We start from the raw sequence: 22929 nt of genomic DNA on the forward strand, positions 1-22929 counted from the left end.
GTTGATTTTTTTCCAATAATTGTTTCCACTTTTTCCGAGATAGGGGATAAAAATAGAATCTATTCTTTGTCGAGAGTTAATATACTTTGAAAATACAATTCAAAGAAAAATGCATACCTACACATTAAAAATTATGAAATGATATTTCTCTGCGTAATTAAATCTTAAAGTGTCTTCTTTGTGTTGATTATATACATCTTTGCTAATTGAATACTTCCTTCCTCCTCCCTTAAGCTTCTCTCTCGGAAATAATAGGCGCATTTAAAAATGACATTGTAAACCGTTAAAGTTGTGTAGATTTCAATACGGTACTTTTGTGTTTGCGCGATGCACAAACACAGAACGTTGCAAGGTAAATGCACTTTGCTGGGGAAGTGTCAAGGATAATCGCTCAATTACACAAAATACCGGATTTACAGTATCAAGTTTTGATTCTAATCGGTCTTAATCGGTCTTCGTTATCTGTTACACCGGTCGTGCTAAATATTTCAAGCGACAAATTACGATGGCGTCGACGACGACGACAGGCAGCTGTCGATATCTCACCTGGTATTCGCGTGCATCGAGTCATTCTCGATATTTATGTTAATCGATACGGCAAGAAGTGGATTTAAGTTTATATGAGGATTATGCATTGCAAAACGTCATATAGAACATTGTATTGTATTAAAGTTGCAGATATTTATACGCCGTTATTAATTATCATTGTAATGTACACGTGTGTGTGTGTGCAAAAACTTTTTTCTCATTAATAAATATATAAATATATACATACATATATATTTATTTATTTATATAAAAAATGTTTATTTGAGTGACATTACAATGATAATAATTAATACCGATTAATAATTATATATATATACACTACTAAAAGAAAATAAGAAACACTTTATATCCTAAAAATTGGTTTATCTTCACTATTTTGAAACTCGGCGAAAAATCATTGTAGACAAAAAATTAAAAAAGTATTTTAAAACTTAAAGTTTCAACTTTAACACGCTATCGGTGATTTATAAAATTTTTTGATCTTCTTTATTCTGCGCTTTAAAAAGAAACATATTGTTTCATTCCTTAAAATTACGTATTTTTGACATTTTATCTATATATAATTGTATGAAAAAATTTTTCTTGAAAAATTTAGCTCAAGTTTTATAAACTACATTTCACCTACAAAATACTTTTTTTTAAATGTTACTACAATTTTTTTTTTTTTTTTTTTTGATCGAGTTACATGATTTTGAAACTAAACCTGTATTTTCAGCACAAAGAAAATATAAAATTTTTTTTTAAACCATACGATAGCGCGTTGAAGTTGAAACTTCAGGCTTCAAAATGCTTTTTTAATTTTTTACAATGATTTTTCACCGAGTTCAACTCGGTTTGAAAATAGTCCAATTTTTAGGGTATGAAGAGTGTTTTCTATTTTTTTATAATAGTATAGAATATATATGTATTTTATAGTAATATAATAGATATACATTTATATGTATTTTTTTGACAGTTTCTAATAATGTAAATGTTCAATATCATTTCATTATTTTTGACGAATGAAATGTTTTAGCAAATATAGTTATCAAAGAAATATTCCGGTCATATACGAAACTTTTTATTATTATCGATACTACAATGAAGGATCTTGATTAGTTGATTGCTTCAATACTATGTGACTGTATTACTGAAATTTCGAATTTTAGTGGTCTTTCATAGATTTTAGTTATAAAAATCTTTTTATTTGTAAGAGAGATTTCATTTTAATTTATAATTCTTAAGAAAAAAAATTTGTGAGATGGAAAGCTCTGGGGATTTTTAGAAAATCTTTATATGTTATTTACATATCTCGACCCATATTGGCTTGAATTTATTAATTTTAATTTTAAAATTGCTTATACAATAAGCTCATAAATTTACATTACCATCATTAAGTGAATAATATTTAAAAAAAAAGTTACTCGTCTTTGAGTATCCTTTTCTGCGAAACGATCTCAAGATGATTGTTATTTCGAAACCTATGTATATATATCTAACTTCTCTGCTTTGCTTCTCGAAACTTTTTTACGTCTATATGGCAAAAGTAGACTAGCGACCTTGAGGTTTACCAAAGACCAAAAAGTCTTTAAATCTTTCTACCTGAAAGAAAACCGTGAATCATCGTCAAAAAGGCATAAACAGGCAAAAGAATTTTTCCTGGAATTTTTCGAATGCTATGCGAACAGTAAGAACTACGTTATTCTAACTTGAAATTCGATTTCAAACGTGTCAATATTTTTGAATTTGCGTCGCAGTCACAATTTTGACGCCTCTTATTCCGATAGGAATAAAAGATTTATTTTCATCCTCCCTCTCCCGTGAAAGTTCAAGCAAACCGAGAACGAACAAGAAAAAGGAACTATCGAAAATTCTTGTAGAAAACGCGGCAGTGAAAGCTTAGCGACTCGTGTTATTTGTCAAGGTTTCTCACCACTCCTTCCCCTCCTGTTGGGTAGTTTCTCCGTTCATATTATTATATATAGCAAAGCATGGATCTCTCACCTCTCTCTCCCTCTGCTTCTGTAAAAACGTATACCGAGTATAGAACATAACGCGTGTAAATGTATACAGCTGGATCGAACGCGCGCGGATAGAAATCGATTTAACAGTAATTGCCGGGAATCGTTATCCGGCGCGTTGCGCCGTTATCCTCGTAATCGAGATACGTTGACACCGTAGAAAGGATTGCGTCGCTCATCCCTCGATAAAACGCTCTTGAATTTCTTATACCTCTTTTCCCGGATCCGGTAATTGTTCGCTTAACCCGCAAGGTAATTTGCAACCTGAATTTCTAACCGTTTATGTATACTGTATACGAGCGATAAAACAGAGGTAATTTTTTCAAGGTGATTACTTTCCGATATTTATGAGTAATTTCAATATATGTACAAACGAAGTTCTAGTAATAATTTTATGTATGTGTTCTCACACAGTAAAATAATAACTGACAATAAATAATAAATAAATGAATAATTTAAATAAGAAAATTGATGAAAATGGAGTCTCTCTAACGCAGCTTTAGCAAAGAAACAAAAATATTTTTGATCGGGATATAATACCGCGTTTATATAAGTGTCGTTTTTATGAACAAAATCGCCCAATTAAAGGACGATTTGCCGTCTCATTCGCTTTACGCGCTTGATTTGGCTCCTTTCATGTTTTCAAAGTTGAAAAAATTTCTCTGTGGCAACGATTTTTTTTTACGATCAATGAGCTGATAGTAAATAGCTATAACGACACTAAACAGATATTTCGAGGATTTGAAATGAGATAAATACATTGGAACATTATTAGCTAAAGTACGTTGAAGATCAGGGAGATTATATATACATATATTAAAATATGACAATATTTTCAAAGAGAAGAAAATGTATTGCTCCCGTACGAAAATTAAATGTTTTTTAAATTATGAGTTTTATCTTGGCGGTTTTAGTGCCCCGATTTTAATGTAACAGTTTTAGCGAATGTTTTCATCACGTGGCTCGGAATGAACGAATTTATTCGATTAAGCGTGCTCTCGTCGATTTAACATTCACCACTAATTGCCTTTGTTGTCCGAACACAATGAATTATTTGTTGTAACGAGCGTCAATATCTTACAATTAGTCGCGTGTTAATCGACATTCGACGTAATGGCGTTAATAAAACGTTTCTTGCTATTTGTGTTTCAGGAAGGTGAACCGATAGTGAGGAGAATCGGAGGATAAGGACTTTCATCCTCGGAAACTAGCGCGGGTGTTGCGAAAGAAAGTCAGATCGAAGCTGGCTCGCGCTCTAATCCCAAGTCAGGAACTCGGAGACTTACTTAGTAAGTGGGAAAAATGAGCGATCGAAAATGTCTAAGACATGTATATATTTATATAAAGCATTTGCCGAAGTAAAATAAAAATTAGTATTAATTACATTAATTGGAGGACCGTTCGTTTATTTCTTTCTTTTTAATTAAAAGTCTTACGATAAAAATATTTCTAAAGTCCGTTCCAAAATTTTGTTAAAACGCATTTATTTTATTATTTGAATTTTAAATAAAAAAAATTCTTTGTAAATAAAATTTTTATATAATTTGTCGGAGCTACATTTATTTTGATTTGCATTTTATACGTTAAATGAATACAAAGTTGTTGCTGTAACGTGTTCAGGTGTTAGAATATGAACAACGATAAAGTGATACGTTTTTAAGTTTATTTTATTTCTGTGCATGACTAATCAGTGATTAATCTGTTAAACCTCAGATATATATATATATATATATATATATATATATATATATATATATAGCATATTTATTTCAAATATTTCACTTGATAATTTTTTTACATCGCATTTACTTTTTTTTAAATATACAATTAATAACTTGCTAATTAATTTAATTAATTTTTTTCCGATATACTTTAGGATTCTTGAGAATAAGTTTTATGCGGAAAAAAAAAAAAAAAAACTTTTTCTCGCTGTTATAAACGGCGTGACATATATTAATCTCTGATTAAGAAATTTTCGTTAATTTAATAAATTTCCCTTGGAAATCGGGTGAAAAGAATCCGGGACGACGATATCGGGTGGGTCACCGTCCGCGACATCGCGCAGCGTCTCCTCGAAGTCTCTTTCCCTCTTTGATCCGGGCTCTTGAAATTTTTCGTACAATGCGGTGCCCCAGGTGTGACTCACCCGATATCGGTGCACCCTCTCGACTCCTCCTTCGACACAGGTTCTTCCGATGTTGCAGACATTGGCGGGGAGAAACGAAGAGGGCGGGCGACGTGAGTACGGTGAACCCCGGAAGCGAAACGCAACGGTGGCCGGCTCGGTCGAGGGGGAGTTTGCAACAGCAGCACGGCGGTGCCAGGCCCGCGCATGCTTCAACAACGAGGTTGTTCAGCACCCGCGCCCGCTGCGACGACCAGCTCGTCATCGTCATCGTCATCGTCATCCTCATCGTCATTCACCGCCACCACCATGTTCCCGCAACAGTACTGCCTGAGATGGAAGTACCATCACAGCAATCTGCAGACCATGTTCTCACAGCTGCTCGAGCGACAGGCCTACTGCGACGTCACGCTCGCCTGCGAGGGCAAGACGCTGCGGGCGCACAAGGTAAATAGAGCGAAGCGTCTCGCGATCGTGATGTCAACGATGACGCGCTTCCCGTATCTTGCCACACATGTTTATTTCACGCTTATGGAATTGTTGTCGTTCGCAAGCTGATTCGGCAAGCAGAAATCGAGAACGGCGTGTGAGAGATCCGATTTCGATGATACGGGCGATAAATTCTATTTTTAATTAACATTGTGTCCCGCTATCTTTAAAAATAAACTTTGTTGACTTCGGGATCGAAGACTATAAATCTTCTTACGTGTCCGCGTAGAGCGAGAAATTAAATTCGCCATTCCTCGGATTATTTATTCGAAATATCATTTTATCGTCTATTAAGAACTGTTTTTTTTTCTTTCTTATTAAGGAATAATGAACGACTCTATTTCGATCTCGTCCGCTCGTTTGTGACATAAGCACGAATGGATGTATCGATGCGCGGTTGAGTAATCCGCGGCGACGATAATACGAGTCGATTGAAAAGCTTGTGGCACAGAAGTGCGTTTGATATGAAAATCTCTCGCAACGATATAAGAAGTTTCTACCGCGAAAATAGAGAAATTAGTCGCGAATGATTCAGAATACGCGGAAACTCGATTTCCGGAATTTCGCTGTAACATGAAATTGGATTTATGACTGAAACTCGATAAGTGGAATTTCACAATTCGATTTACGGGAAATATATAATAAAATTGCCATTTTCCTCGATATTTCATCTCGAATCCGGCTCGAAACGAGCTCAGTCCCTCGCTACATCGCGAGAGTTATCTTGTCAATTTTCAATTAAAATAATCGAGTCGATATATATATATATATATATATATATATATATATAAATAAGGATATATAAAAGCTGCGCGGAAACCGCGATATACTTGCGCGAGCAAAACCAACCAACTTCGTCGTCGCTAATCGGAACTTCGTTCCTTGTGACTTGGTTCTCTTGTCAAAACTCGGTTAACGTGACGAAACGTCTAATTCAGTTTTCGGCAACGCTGGAGAAACTAAATTGCAACCACATTGCTCCGACACATTGGCATTCCGAAATCCCCACACAATTTCTCTACTTCGGAAACTCCATCTCGAATATAGCAAGGAATAACGTTTTCATTCACGGGTACGTAATATAGGATGTTACGGCAAGTCGCCCGTCAAAAGCTTTCCCCGAGAGAAAAATAGCACTTTCCGAAATTATCAAAGACTGTTTTCGTACTGCCCGGTTTCTTCGACAAATATATATATATAATATCTGTGTGCTCTACATATCGGATCTTCCTTTCAAAAGACTGCAATTTCGAAAAATGACATTTTCCTCCCCTGAATTCTATAGCTCCTCTTGGTTTATCTACTAATAAATTGCGCCTTTTTTTCCATGTAGTCTTTGATATATTAGCTCCCCGCAACATTATGGTTCCTTTCATCCATCATTCGATGGGAAGAGACGACGGGTGAAAAAAATCACAATCGGAATCTTAATTTTAAATCAACATAATCACGTCGATACAATCTACCCAGACAACAAAAAACGTTTAAAATCGAAACACTGAGACGTCTTAAAGGACGTCATTAAGATATATTTTAGACGTCATATTAAAATATATCTTTAAGACGGCTCATGTCCCGTTTTTAGACATATGTTGTTTGGGTACCTTGCAATTAGTAATTTTTATGTTTAAAACATTATAAGGAGGATCTATGACAAATTCTAATATATCGCGTTGATCTAATTAATAAATTCATATTGAGAATTAAAAAAAAAATATATCTTTATTTCAAATAACCCACTAGATTAGTCTCGATTAATTCAGAGTAAATGTAATACATAACAGCTCTCTATTGCGTAATTATATCCCATTTGTTTCTAACAGAACGATTCACGCTCCATTGATCGAGTGCATGAATTAGCCACGCGTTCTCTTAGAATCAGTTATCCAGGTTACGCTTGGGAAATCTCGATGACTTGCATCAGTTACACTTTGTTTAACGGTCAGCTGCACCGAAGTCCAAACAATCCGCGTCTCTTCAGACGCCGTCGAGACGCTCCTCTCTCACTGTCATCATCATCATCATCATCATTCTCGTATTGTCGTCGTTCGCTAATTATAGATGATGAGGTGGTCGTCAAAGTAAAATAACGTTTGTATCCCCACGTGTATACGCGGAAACCTGAAAAACCGTATAATAGTACTAAGGGAATTCTCTCCTCTTTCTCTCCCTCATTCGTGATGGAGACGATTCCGACTCCTGATAATTGGATTCTATTCCCAGTCAAAAAAGCTGGACGATCTGTAGCAGACGACGAATGTAATGCCGTCCACGGACTTCTTCCTCTTTTTCGCATACACGTGTCTCTCTCTCTCGTTCCCTCTCTTTCGCGTTTTTCTGCATGCCCCCTGGTTCTTTTCCCATAGCGCGTCGCGTAGAATTTCCTCGATTGGTCTTATTGTACGTCGCGACGAGAGAGAGAGACAGAGAGAAAGGAACGAGACACGTCGGCGGATTATATACCCGAAGACACAAGGAGGGTGAAGAGGGGAATGAAAGAAGAAGGAAGACTTGGGAGAAGACACAAACGGACGAGTGTCTTCTTTCTCTCGCCGGCGTAGGAACATAAAACTTAACAAACGATCAATTTTCTGTTCTTTGTTTCTTACCCGGAGTGGAACTACGCCATTTCGCCACACTCTTTTCTCTCTTCCGTCCCTCCACCACCCCCTCCTCGACTCGTCGGCCTCCCTCTTTCCTTCTCTTTATTACTCCCTTCCTCTGCCCCTCCCGCGCGCGCTTCCACCCTCTTTCTTCCCTTCGGTCGGTTCCCTCTCTCTCTCTCTCTCTATCTTTCTCTTCGACGGCCTGTGCGTCGAAACGAAGCCGCGCAGAGGAGAGGCACTCTATCAAAGTAGAGTACGTTCGGCTTGGTTTATTTTTTACTTTGGGAGGGGTCCAAATTGTAAAATCAATACTTCCTCCTAAATTTAGAATGCCGCCGCCGCCGGCGGCACAACGCGCGCGGGCTTTTTCGTTTCTTTCCCCCGTCCGCGCCCGCATCGCGGCGACTCACTTAACTCTCCGTGTCTCTCTTTCTCTCTCGTCCCCTTTTCCCGCCATCGCCGGCAAAAGCCGGCCGGCCGGCGCTCGCTTCCGGCGATACCCACCGGTGGGTGCAGCGTAGGGTCGCGATGAAGGAAGGTCGTCGCAACCGAAGTGTCGATATGTATACAGCGATACAACGTGTAATTAGGTAGAGCTTTGTTTCTCTCGCCACATTTTTTTCGATCTTTGAGTCTAGATTTAGGACCTAGGAATTGGTCCCTTCGTCTGGAATTGCGATAGAGAAGAATGAGGAAAACAGAGAACGCGCACCTTCGAATATGCGAAAACTGCGAAAATATGCAGATTACGACAGAGTTACTCTGAAAGTTACAAATTGCATTATTCTCGACATGACTGAATGAATCTGGATGGGAGAAGAGAGAGAGAGAGAAAGAGAGTATATACATATAATATAATTTCTTATGTATAAAACACAATGAAATGTACGCATGTTGAAAACGTGTTGTTGAGCACAGTCGAGATAAAGTATCGACGTGGAAATATCATGCAACCACCTTGACAGACGACGACGACGACAGGCGATGACGGCGAAACGAAAACGAAAGGGACTCGAGGCGACAGAAGTTCACAGCGCGTTCGAAGGGAGAGGGGACAAGCTTTGTGGACAGCTGTTTCCTCGTCTAGCACCACCTGCCCTGCGCGCGCGGGCTCGAAGGCAAAGCTCGATGACGAGACTTTTTCGAGGTCTTTGCCCTCGATCTCTCACAGTAGCGTTATGAACTAGTTGGGCCGATAACCTTGTTTAACTTTGGTCAGCGCGATTACTTTACTCTTTCGAAGTAAGCAGTCCTACTTGCGCGACACTCCATTGTTGGGGACAAGTCTCTTGAAAATCGTCCGAGAGGACAGAACATTCACGGAAATCTATCTGTTGACAGCTTCGGTTGCCTAATTAGTTCTCTCTCTCTCTCTCCATCTGTCATTTTATTAAATCGATTTCGGAAAACACGTGAAGAAAATTCAACTACAAAATCTCTAGTGTCGGTTAACGATGTTGCTATACATCAGCTTATTAATCCTGTTGTTGAAGATAAAACCCTTTCGAAAATCATCCGGGAAGACAGATTTACGGAAATCTATCTGTTGACAGCTTTGGTTATCTAATTAGTTCTCTCTCTCTCCATCTGTCATTTTCTTAAATCGATTTTGGAAAACACGTGAAGAAAATTCAACTACAAAATCTCTAGTGTCGGTTAATGATGTTATACATCAGCTTATTAATCCTGTTGTTGAAGATAAAAGCCTTTCGAAAATCATCCGAGAAGACAGATTTACGGAAATCTATCTGTTGACAGCTTCGGTTACCTAATTAGTTCTCTCTCTCTCCATCTGTCATTTTCTTAAATCGATTTTGGAAAACACGTGAAGAAAATTCAACTACAAAATCTCTAGTGTCGGTTAATGATACTGTTATATTAGCTTATTAATCCCGTATAATTTGTTAATTAATTTTTTAAATATTTAAGATTTCAAGTTATTGCCAATCTTATTGAATTGATTCTTGCTACTCACTCAACTTAATTAACAATGTAACGAAAGAAAAGATGCATTACCATTATACTCATTACCAATGTATCGATCGGTTTTTACTTGTTGACAGAAGCACACGATGATGGATAGGTTCATATAATTACAGCTCGCTCGCTCGCTCACGAGGAAAAAGAGTCGTGTCGTAGGAAAAACGGTCTATACACGATGAGACGATAACCATAGCTATATACCCCACACTTGGCTTATTTCGAGCGGCACAAAAGAAAAGAATTCGAAACTTTTGTAATATCGAATCGTTCCCGATTCGATCCGGAACTTTCGAAGGAGAAGATTCGTCCGTCCACATCGCGGTATATATAAAAAAAAACTCATGTATCTCTCGAAACAGGAGGAAATATACTTTATACGGCAATGGTTATCGGTGCCCGTATTCCCGTCGGACTCGTGAGCTCTCGGAAAATTTCTATCCCGCACGATTGCGTCGAGAGGGAAAAAAAAAAGAGCGAATAGAACTTTTGAGATGCCTCTTAAACGACGCTCTCTGAATGCGAAAGGGAGGAAAAGAAGGGTGAGGGCGCACGCCGCTTCCGGAACAAGAGAATCTTCTATATTCGTTCGCGATGACTCTCTCGCGTGTCTTCTCTTGATTCATTCGCGCAGATACCGCGAAGGTATATAGGTACTGCAAGCGGGTACCCATTCGCGCTCTGATGTGCGCGAATCACGACAGGAACGAGATACATCCGTGCGAGAATAATTAATTTTGCTTTTCCTCGACCCGGGGATTTAAAATCTCCCCTCGGCACGGAAGAATAAATGAATCCCTTGGCAATGAGCCGTTCGCGATCGAGAAATTGCGCGCGTTCATTTATCAGATATATGATGACTGACAATGCGCAATATTTTTATCCTTTTTTACCGTGATAAAGAAAATTCCCCATTTGCATCAAACAGCTATGTAAAAATTATTGGATTCGCTTTAGGATTCCTTTAACAAACAGTTCCGAGATAATCCAGTCCAGTCCAAAGCGATATATTTCATCGTACTATTATCAATTGTACCGAGTGTGTTGCGAAATAAGTTGCAGTGTCATCGAAAGAGAGTATCATCCGATCGCGCTCCGAATCTCGAAGAGAGAGAGAGAGAGAGAGAGCATAAAAATATCAGTTATCACTTGGACTATGCAACACATCGCTTTTTCCGATGACCGTGTTTCGTTAATCGTTCTATCCCCACCCACGCGCGATAACGTTTCCGGAATTCTTTTTTTAGCGCGAAACGGTCAAAACTCCGGACTGATTGAATTATACACAATGTTTGAAAAAGGAAAAAAGAAAAGAGAGAGACTTGGATTTTTTCTGTAAAATTTTAACACATTTGCCTCGAAACATGTGTCATGGTTTAACAAATCAGCATCTATAATTGATAATTATCGATTGCGCAATCGGCAGCAAGAGTGTTTCAAAATTGCATTTAAATCTTATGTTCATATTTGGTTGCTTTTAATTTTCTGCGTTTGCAATATTTAAGTTTGAGATCGATTTTGATTAAAAATAACCGTTTAACTAAACATGTTTTTCCAGAGTTTTCTTTACATTAGAAGTAGCTATAAATTGAATACATTTATTCCTGCGTATAACGAGGATTTCCTTTTAATAAGAATACAAACAAGATAAAAAAGAGAAGTAGAATATAAAAGATTTTTATCGTCATTTTAAAAATAAATTTAAAATAAACGATTATTCCTCCGGTTGTGAAAATGTTACAAAAATTGAAGAACTTTATAATCATTCTCTGCATAAATATGCATTCGTTTAGTTTTCAAATAATGCGAATGTATGATACGTAATTTCCGCAACGTAAACTTTTATTTGCTCTCTGCGCTAACCGCGTGTTTATTACAATTTAATTGCCCTTCTTTTGGTACTCAATTGAAGCGCGAAATAAACATCCGCGGGAAAGAACTAATTTATTATGATAGCATTGTGGGAACACATTTTTCAACCCCGATCATATACCGTCGTGACAGACATGGAAATTAATTGTGCTTTATAAATATTACATTGCGATGTCAAAGAGTACGCTCGAGAAATCCTAAACTGAATTAATTATCATTCGTGAAAAACCAACAACTTATATTTTACAAAAAACGCGCGTAAGCACACACATGCATATTCGAATATACATACACGCGTGAAATTACATTAAGTCCAAATTAACACCAGCATTTTACGCTCGCAAAGGACAAAAAACGCATTTATCCATCACTATTACGCAGAAAAGTATTCGGATACGACAAAATTATGCACATTCGATAATATATCAAAAATATAAATGCAAAGTATTTTATATATAAATATATTTCACCGCGTGTGATTTAAAAACATTTTCCTATTTAAATGATAAAATTAATATATACATTAACATATAATTTTATCGTGTTAAAAAAAATCTTGCAAGCTGTGCAATGATATGTAATGTGGAAAAATATCCTTCAGATATAATATAGCTCGCACAAGCAAATAAACGTATTACAATTTTTTAAACTAAATCCTTAAAAAAAAAAAGAAGGATGAACTTTTTTTTGCACGTTACTAGTCGATTGACGTCACGATTCAAATATATGTGTATACATATAGTTGAAACGATGAACCATGCTATCGACGTAGGGCGGAGTTTGAGCTCGATGACAAGCGAAATTTCTGAACATTTGGAGGAGGAACGTGGAGGGAGAGGGGGAAGTTTAGGCCAGTTTTTAACCGGATGATGAACGTTAATGCTGGCTTGGATACATTATCGATCAAGCCACGCGGCGTGAAAAGAGAGCGAGAAAAAACGACAGTATGGGATTCTACGCGTTCTCGACCGTAACGATATAGACCACTCGTCTCTCGTTCTCAAGATGCACAACGGGTATTACCCTGGTGCGTTGCGGGTAATTATGTGCCGGTACAGAGGGGCTGCCAGGTGCTAAGGTCATTAAACCCGGACATCCTGCGTTCTAAAAACGCGACAGCCTTCTCTCTCTCTAATTGTACAAGTAATAATACGATTTGACGTTCTTTATTCTCGCAAATGTGCTCTCGGATCCCAAGTTGCTCGCCCCGTTGAATCCCGACCTGCCAAATATCGAGTAAAATCGACAGAATAGAGTTCTTCGTATAAGAGGGGTTGAGAAACAACCATTTGATGTAACTGCTGATTTTTGGAAGAATTTTGTATCTACAGATATAAAATATGTTCGATTTATTTTACTATGTGTATATTAATATTTTTTTTATTGTGTGGTAAATATTAATCAGAGAAACTCTTATAAAATTCCTCCAATACCGTATTATCCCACGATTGCCATGATTTTCAGGCATTTAAATTCTAAGTGAAAATTTTCTCCGTGTATCTTATATAATAATTAACACACGTTAAAATCATATCTAATCCAAAATAATATTTTTCCCTATGCATTTCCTTCGGGGTCTTATATAAACTTCATTTCTAGACTCCAGGCTATGTGCATCTCTAATCCTTTTCCTTTGTAATACTTTTCTGAAGAATACAACGTGTAGATGTCTTCACTGTCAGGATTTAAATTAATCTTAAAAACCAACCTTTTTTTTTTTGAGAAAAGAATTTCGAGACACTGCAGCGTCGTTACCTGTTCGAATTTTTCGAGTCGAAAAATTCCAAAACTGAAGTGTCCAAAAGCGACGCCGAAGCACGTGCTCTAATAGCATTTTACGAACGTGGCGAAGGAGAGATCGTTTCGCGAAATTAACACTCGCCGGAGCGAGTGAACTCGTAAAAAAGTATAATCGATATTTTCGTACGGGCGCGAGCACTTTTTTTCCACCCTCCCTGTCCCACACCCATTTCCCACACGCATCTCACTCACACGTATTCCGAGTATCTTTTCTCACTCATTCGTTAGTTCATTCGCTCTCTGACTCACTCCCTCACCCATTCATTTTCTCCCTTCTCCCTTACCGCCGCCTATTTATCTCCTTTTGCCTCGTATATTCGACTATCTTGCTCTATCCCGCTGATGAAGTACATCCCTCCCATCCTTTCACTCTTCGAGGACTGCCATTACTGAGTCACACTATATTCTTCCACGTGCCTGCATGCATATATAAACCGCGAAACCGCTCGCTCGCACAGGCGGGGACCAGCCACTCTGACAGTGGCAAAGAAGATTAATCTGTTATATTCATATCTCACATGTGTACGCTAATATTTATCAGGGCTTAATATTTTTCATTAGATTCCGCCGTGCCAACGTCCCACTTGCCACGTTGTTCTCCTCGTTGCCTCCTGCGTTCATTTACATTACGCGATGCACGAGCGGCGCTTTGTTCCGGCCACCGATGCGAAAATCGGGATGGACCATTAGTATGCGCGAAAAAGGCGCGAGATACACGAGAATCATAAACGAAAGTGCAGAGAGCGATATAAATATGTGCAAAAAATTTAAAAATCGAAATATTTTTCGAATCAATTGAGTGATACTGCACTAAAAAAAAAAAAAAAACATTATTTGACTGAACAAAATCGAATACGTGCAAATAAATATCGATGTACTAATCTATTCCACCGTAGAGATTTTGCAAATAATTTTTTTTTTTGTGTCTCAAACAGAACTCTTATTTTTCAAAATTGTTGAGGTTGAAAATGTCTATCTTTCTTTTCTGCAGATGCAGATTTAATTAAAGTTGGTGGACTTTTTATTTAAAAATTTAAGGAATGCTAGAATGTAGGTGTGTGTGTGCGTACGTGCCATTTCTGCTACACATTTTCACCTGGAAATGCGGTCGAAATGTAGCAAAATTGCATTTGTAACTTAATACCGTACAAAATTAGACCATGTGTGAGTTCTCCACTTTTCTCATGCGATAAAAAATGCAATAGAATTATAAATGTAGGAGTTAAAAAAAAGGAAGATATAGACGACAGTATAAGACTATAAATAAGGGTTCTTTAAAAAAAAGTAATATATATATATATATATAAACTTTTTGCTATTATACACTTTCATATTACGACTCTGTAAAATTGTGTAATTTTAAGATATTTAAAAATTGTTAGAAATAACAAACTCAAAAATTCTTTTCTCCGAGAGAAAATCGACTTTATAAACTTATTAAAAAATTCATCGTTAAACTCCAAATTCGTGATTTTATTTTAGATTGTTTTATGTGTGTATGTTGTTGCGGTGCGTGTATATGCACACTCATTTCTATGTTCGTTACCGCAATTTGGTAATCTATTTAGATATTTCATAAAAACAGATAAAATGTAAAAATTTTGGGGGGAAAAAAAACCACTGCTCGCCGCGGATAGATGTGTATAGGGAGTTCGTAAACTCCCGCTTGGACTCGCGCCGTTATTTTTTTACGCATACTTCGGGGGGTTTGTTCGCTCTAAAACGCACACCCGACTCGGCGGCGCGTTTTCTTGCTCGTTAAACTCGTTGGGCATGACGCGCGGCAAAACAACGAGATCCGCGTGCTGCATTATTAGAAAATTCCCGCGTGACTTACGTGCGGCAGATAAGAAACTTTCTTACGCCATCGCAAACGGAAAGATTTCTTTATTTCGTTTCGTCAAAGTTTTGATAGAGATCATTTGATTTTTGATTAGAGATTATTTTTCTTCTTCGTGATTGTTTATTTTACTTTTATACATTTTATTTTTATTGTTTTATCTTAAAAACCAGATATGCGTTATCATTAAAAATTATTTATATTATTTTCTCTTTGCATCATATTTATCGCAATCTTAACGACGATATCTTAATTACATTAGGAAAAAGCAAATCGATATAGTTAATGACGATCTTTAAAAACTGCACGAGAATTAATGTAAAGTACGAAAACACAATTGTGAAAGATATTTATCAGGGCACGACGGTAAGAAATATATAAAAGATACAAAAATGTATAAAAAATACATATGTGTGTTCCGTTCTATTCAGGTGTATACACAAAGAATATTCGTATTATTTCTCTCGTTTCGCAATTCCGGTTTCTTGTCCGTCTTTATCTATATCTCTGTATGTGTGTGTGTGTTCTTTTTTCTTTATTATTCAGTCTCCTCAAAAAAATGAAAAAAAAACCCAACAATGGCTCAGAAATTTTTAAATATTCGTCTCAGCTTTTCATTATGGCTTTTTCACGGTCATGGCCTTCGGGGCTTGCTGTCTTATTGTTAGAAATTTTTGAATCGTCTCGCGACCGTCAGGTCGACAGCTGTTACGCGATATACGCCGGCGCAAACTCAAATCGACGAACGAGGAAATGAGCTATAGCAGCGGTTTGTATTCGCCGAGAACCGCGCATCACCGTTCAACCCCTATGAAAATTCGTTTCGCGTCTTGAGAACGTCCCGGAATAAAAATACATCGCGATATAAATGTTGTTACGTAATTCCGGGAAATCGAAGTTCGAAACTCCGTTTAACAGCACCTTCCGCGAACGCAATTTCGCGGTTTGTCGAAAATTCCTTAAAACGAATTACTACATCGTGTATCGCTCCGCATAATTTCACGCATGCAGAAGTTTGTAGTTATCTCCTCGCAGTCCTATATGTCGCGTTCCCTTTTTTTTCTCTCTCAAAATTGTAGGGAAAGATGGATTTCGAAATTAAAACAAACGCATACAACCCTTGAATTTTTACGCGACTCGCGAAAGAGCTTCTTCAATTTGTACTTTCTTCTTTTTTTTTTTAATGTACAAAAGAGATACGAAAATAATTATTAAAGCGATAATCATCTTTTTTTACGGATGAATAATTTTTTGTCATCGCTTATTGTCTTTTTTTTTTTTTTAGCGACAAATATGCAATTCTTCGCCAAAATTTAATTCTTTATCCGGACGTGAGAGTCGCGCGGAAAAATTGAGCAAATCCTATCTGCTGTTTTTTTAATTAATTCCAGTTTCATCTTTCGTGGCATATACTACTAGTGACGTAGCACGATGAACTTTTTGTGTGTACGAGAAAGATACCGACCGCAGCCTCTAAACTGGAAATCGTGCCTATGCATTATTTATAGAATTATGTAAGACCGTTTTCTATAACGTCGATTTACGAGCGCACGAACGCGAGATCTTTCTCTTCTTTATCTGAATTTTCTCCCGACATTGCGTCGCGAAACTCGTCTTCGTTGAAACGTCAGCCATTCTGTATTGGAATATTTTGAGTCTCCTCGATCTTCCTTCATTGTTGCTGAACATCGACTGTTCGAATTGTATTTCCTCGCGGCCCGTTTAATACGATATAATCTCTATGATCCGAGGTAATTAATGCAAGGATCAAAGGATCGCTCGCGCATATCGAGATTATTAAATTCTAGACAAGATATATATATATATATAAATGTGCCTGAGAACTATTACGTGCATATCGTATATATGTATACGATTTTTTGTACTTTATTCTAAATTGATTTTCCTTGTTGAAAATCTGATTATACGTCAGCTTTCTTGACAATCTCTTGATTCATTAGTGTCAAGATTAATTGCTTTCAGTGTCGTGCTTAGATAATTAAAAAATTAGCTAGAAAAAGATGAGATAAAAATATGTAAATTTATCTTATTGTTAGATAAAATGAAGATGATTTTGTTTTGAATATATCTAGGTAAAAGATCAAATTATATATATGGCTATTCATCTAGATAATTTTCCAGATAATATTTTGAAGACTGCTTATATAATGAACAGTTATTAAAAAATGTAAATTATAAAAGAAATAGAAAAATATATTCATATTTTTATTTCCAAGTTTTTCTCGCTTACTGCTTAAATTCTACTACTCGAGTATTTTTGTATGCTACTATTCTAAACCAAATTATCTGAACATTATTCTAATTTAGTAAAGATAATACTTTTTCCATCTAACAATAAGATGTACACACACAGATGTAGATAATACATATTTTATTATCTATATAAAGATAAGATGCCAAAGTGTCTAGATGATCATCTATATAATTTTATTCAGATAGCAGCAAACACCGATTGCTTTTACAACTAAATAAAATCAACTTAATATTAGCAGCTCGCGCCTCGGAAGCTTAATTTTCGCGAAAGAGAACCGCGTCTATATAATCCAAAATATCTTATCGTCATCGCGGTTATTTTCACAAAAGAGGAGTCGATCGAGACTTCGTATCTGTAAACAGTAAAACATTCTGTACAGAGTGCGACACTTCCATCGCGGCAAGACAATCGCCGGCAAAACGAATTTTTACAAAGCTCTTCGAAGCGAGGAGCTGCGGGAAGGATCGACGCCTTAAAAAAGACAGGTTCGTTAAGTTTCTTGTTTCGATTCTACCCTCGCGTCAGACACAAAAGGGGGTGTCTTTTTTTTTCTTTCGTCTCGCCTCTTCTCTCTTTCTCCTCTTTCCGCTCTTTCTTCTTTCCACCCGCTGTCGTTCGTTCGCCAGAAACGGGAAACGCCTAAACTATCGATCGAATTACGTAACTGCAGCCGTGGGGCCAGTAATCTCGTTTTTATAACGAACTTCGCCAGGCGAGTGAAATGTCTCCGGTATCGTTATATACGTTATGAGTTATGACTCTCCACCGGACGAGATCGAAAGCGCGGTTCTTAGCAGGGAGCGTTCGATATTCCTTTTTCAATACCGACAATGACTGTCGACAAATATTTCGGTAATTACAGCCAGGTATTATACAGGGTGTCCGGTAACTAACGGACCAATGATTAAGGGCGGATTTTCTGGAGGGCCAATTTGAAGACGATTTTTCCTTAGCAAAAATGTTGAGAAGTCAATTAAATATATAATTTAAACATATAATTATTTATTAGTAAAATTATGAAACAAGACTGAAAAAATATATTAACATTGCTCTGATTGTGAGCGAGAGTGATAAATTATTATCATAATTTGAGAAAAATTAAGTTACGTAATGTTTTTTCATCTATTTTTTAGTCTTTAGTAATTACAAAATAATTAACAAATTATTAGTGCAAATAATTTACAAAGTAAAGTAGTTTTATATAGAGTGTTTAACAATCATTTTTATTTAAAAAATTACAAACAATAATTACGTTATATAGTTCTTCTCATTGTGAGAAAAATATATTCTTATAATAAAAATAATTATATTTTACCTTATTATTATAATTTTTCGCTTTTGAAACAGAATGCGCGAAAACGAATGACCCGTGAGAAAACAACGAAAGTCTATACAGGGTGTCCGGTAACTAATGGACCAATGATTAAGGGCGGATTCTCTGGCCAATTTGGAGACGATTTTTCCTTAGCAAAAATGTTGAGAAGTCAATAATTTTCGAGTTATAAGCGATTGAAAAAAAGGTTTTTTTAAAACTAAACGTTTTGGAGTTAAAAGTCTAACATAATTACATTCTTCGGTTAATTTCAGGTAGAGTTTACTATAATAAAATTTGAATTTGAGGCTTAGTTATAAAAAGATACATAATGACAAATATTGGAAAGTTGTAAAAAATGATGACCTTTTTCGACATTTTCGCTGAGGAAAGATCGTTCCCAAATTGACCAAAGAATCCATTTGTAATCGTTGGTCCGTTAGTTACCGGACACCCTGTATATGAGATATTAATAAACAATAATTATACATCATCACAAATAATGCTGTGCGCGTTTATTCAAACTTTTTGTATATATTTTACTTCTTTTTACTATTATTTATAGATGGTATTTTTTTATTAGACAAGTTAAAAAACCGAGACATATCAATCTATTTTGACCGCGCCTGCAAATTATTTTCTATATTAAATATTGCTGTAGAAAATATTTTTCCTCCGTCGTGCGGATACTTCGTATCTCCACAATGAGCGGCTCTATTCTCGGTTTTATAACAGGATCAGATATTTATACTATAAACTTTTTTTCAGGATCCGAGAGATATTTCTCTTATAACGTCAATATTTATTGATACCGATTTCGATATCAATGCTTTCATTCTTCGCTCGGTACACGGAATTTTCCCTCGCGATAACGCGTCGCGTTTCGCTTATCTCGCAAGCGCTTTCCGGAACTTTTCGAGCTTTCTGAACTCTCGCGCACTTGCTGATTCATGCCAAGATCGGCATAATTTACGGAAGACGGAAATTCCGAAAAAATGCTAACAAGTAATCGCAATTCATTAATTTCATTTCGCATATATATATATTAGGGTGGTCGTTAAATTGAACATCATGTTGGATGGTTATAAATCAGCTTCAAATGTAGAAAAAATAATTCTCTAATTTTTTCAGATTTTTATTTTCAGCTTTGAGTCTCCCTGTTTACACGTGTTATGTTATATTCTTATATCAATTCATTTATTTATTCATTTATATGTTATTTAAATATTATTTATATTATATTTTTTATAATTTGAAAAAATTCTTAATTTATACTTCAGTTCTAGATGGAGTCAGCTGCAAAAGTAGTGAACAAAATTATTTAATTTTTCATAAAAGATAGTCATAAATATTATATGGGCTATTCCGCTATTTATATTATTTAACTATTTTATATTATTTTATACTATATTTTCGGTATTTTCAACTTTTTTTCACTAAAATTTCAAACTATTTACAACAAAAATTGATGACAGAAGCAGCTGCAAAAAACTGTGGTATTAATAAAATTATTAATAAAATTACATGCCAACAGGGAGACTCAGGACTCAAAATAAAAATCTGAAAAAATTAGAGATTTTTTTTTCTCTTCATTTAGAGCTGATTTACGACCATCCAACATTAAAATTTTGAAAAAACCTATATAACGACCACGCTAATATATATAAGAATCGATTTTGCAAAAGTGGGGTATTATTCGTTTTCCAAGAAATTAATATCTCTATTGACACGGATTAGTCGTAATTATTATTTGTTACATCAAGATTTTCGCTGCAGTAAGATCATCATTTTTTTTTACACCAGATAACTATCTAATTATAAATATCGTGAAAATTAAAATTTTGAAATTATCAGAGCGTGATCTTTCGCTAATACCGATTCGTCCATCGACATTTGTACTACATATATATAGTATACGAGGGCAATACTCGTCATTACGTTCTCCCATCCACTCTGTCTCTCTCTTTCCGATATACTTTTGTATCGATTCATATAAATAACTGGAATAATGTCCGGTCGAATAAATATTTATTGCGCGCCATTACAAATGTAAATTTCCGTCGGCATTCTGCATTTCGTTGCCGTTTTCGCCGTAAAAGCGTCTTGGGATCGATCGTGCGCTTGTCATGCTTTCGCCGTAAAAAGAAAAAAAAAAAAAAAAGCGACGGGGCGGGAAAAGAGGTGGGAGCGGTCAGGGGTAGACGAGGGAAATCGACAAATTTGACGAAGCACCCTTTTCCGCGCAGACAGCGGCTCGTTCTCTCTCTCTCTCCGCCGGTTTCTTCCATTTATATATTCTTTTTTTATTTTTTTAAATTTTTTTTTTACTTCGGACGAAAGACGAAGCGCCCGTTATGCACGATAAAAAGTTTAATGTCAGAAGACGTCGCGGACGGGGTAGGCGGACGAGAGGGAGGAAGCCGGTGATGGAGAGTGGGGGTGGGGGGAGGGGGTGAAAGTGCCCGAGGATCGTAATGACTCGATATGAAACCCGGGCAGTGCAATTTCTTTCTTCTTCTGCCCTTTCCTCTCGCTCGTCTCGACGTCTTCCTCCTTTTTTTTTTTTTTTTTTCATCGCAGTATTTCCCCATAAAAGCGCCCCGGCATAATAAAAAGCGTTATATAGCTGGCACTGAAAAGTAACGCGTCTATGCGTCTCTCTTTCTCTCCCTCATCCCACCCCCGTCTGCACCCCCTCCCTCCCTCTTCTCCGGTTCCGTCCGCTCGCGAGACGATCTTTACGGCCTTATTTGCGGAGACGTAAAAATCGCGAAAATCAATACGGAACTTCTAACATTAAATATTCAGGCTATTGACTGGGCGGGGCCGAGTCAGACACTCGTCGTTCGCAACCCCTTCGATATGACAAAAGAAACGAGAAATCAATAGGAAAACTAAGGCTCGCGACGTGGATTAACGAAAAGGACACGTATGAAATGGAGAGAGAGGGATATTACGACAGGGAAAAACACAAAGGAGACAAACTTCTTTTTATGTAGAAAAGGTCTAAATATATGTGTCCTCTTTTTAACGTGTCTCTATTTTTATTCCGCGATTATTATTCCACGTTGAAAAAAAATTTTAAAATTGACGGAGGAAGGAGAGATTCTTTTTACGACAAAGTAAAATTTATAGAGAAGAATATGGTTTTTGTCATTAAAATAATGATTACGTATGTATGTGTTTTTCGAGCTGACGTTGAGAATTTCGTCTCGACTTGTAAAAAAAAAAAGGATTCCTGGTCCCGTTACATTTTCCTCTCTAACGACGCCGGTATATGCTATTATTAGCGGACGTTGAAAAGAAATTCGCGCAACTGTCCGGAAATTCCCACGACATTCGTTTGCGCGCAGGGTCTCGTACCAATTTACCTATACTACTGCCGTTCTGCAACAATATGCACGACGACATCGGCCAATTAGCATACAAAAGAGACGCAATTAATCGAAGGCTTGTTATGACGACAGTAACATACACGGTTAAATAAAACAACGATCGCTCGGAGCACTTGTAGATGAGACAAGAAATTGATTGAGGAGGAAATAAAAAAAAAAAAAAAAAGAAGTTTTTCGACGGAGACTTTTCTAGAAACCACGAATGACGATGCATCCCGCGAAAGATTTTTCTACCGAAAAATTAGAAGAAAAAATAGACATTTTAAATGCACATCCAGTGTTATGCTTAGATGATTTTAATTGGTTAGATGAAATAAAAATATGTAAATTTATCTTAGATAAAATGAAGATTTCGTTTTGAATATTTCTAGATAAACGATAAAATTATATGGCGATTCATCTAGATAATAAAAGGAATATACTTATAATTCTATTCAAGTATTTTTATGTACGATGATTTTAATCCAAATTATCTAAACATTATTCTAGTTATTTTAATAAATAAGGTAACACTTTTTTTCATTTCAGATGCAGATGTAGATAATACATATTTTTATTATCTATATCTGCATCTTAGATAAAAAAGTATTATCTTTACTAAAGTATTTAAAATAATGTTCAGATATAATGGTTGGTTTAGAGCCATAACATATAAAAATATTTAAGTAGTAAAACTTGGGCAGTAA

At 36.4% G+C, this 22929-nt stretch overlaps 1 protein-coding gene across 9 annotated transcripts in view; it reads left to right on the plus strand.

Moving 5' to 3' along the window:
- LOC114937374 (uncharacterized) overlaps positions 1-22929 on the plus strand; it is a 126104-nt gene that overhangs the window by 79961 nt on the left and 23214 nt on the right. For 8 of the 9 annotated variants that reach the window (XM_085484952.1, XM_085484950.1, XM_085484953.1 and 5 more), the window contains 2 exons: positions 3702-3838; positions 4754-5121. In XM_085484952.1, coding sequence (XP_085341078.1) covers positions 4882-5121 — 240 coding nt within the window. In that variant the 5' untranslated portion in view covers positions 3702-3838; positions 4754-4881. The remainder of the gene's footprint in view (positions 1-3701; positions 3839-4753; positions 5122-22929) is intronic. The other variant, XM_085484958.1, reaches the window with a different exon arrangement.

Source organism: Nylanderia fulva, unplaced genomic scaffold (genome assembly GCF_048542155.1).
Source record: "Nylanderia fulva isolate GAGA-0341 unplaced genomic scaffold, ASM4854215v1 Scaffold33, whole genome shotgun sequence".
Classification (NCBI taxonomy): domain Eukaryota; kingdom Metazoa; phylum Arthropoda; class Insecta; order Hymenoptera; family Formicidae; genus Nylanderia; species Nylanderia fulva.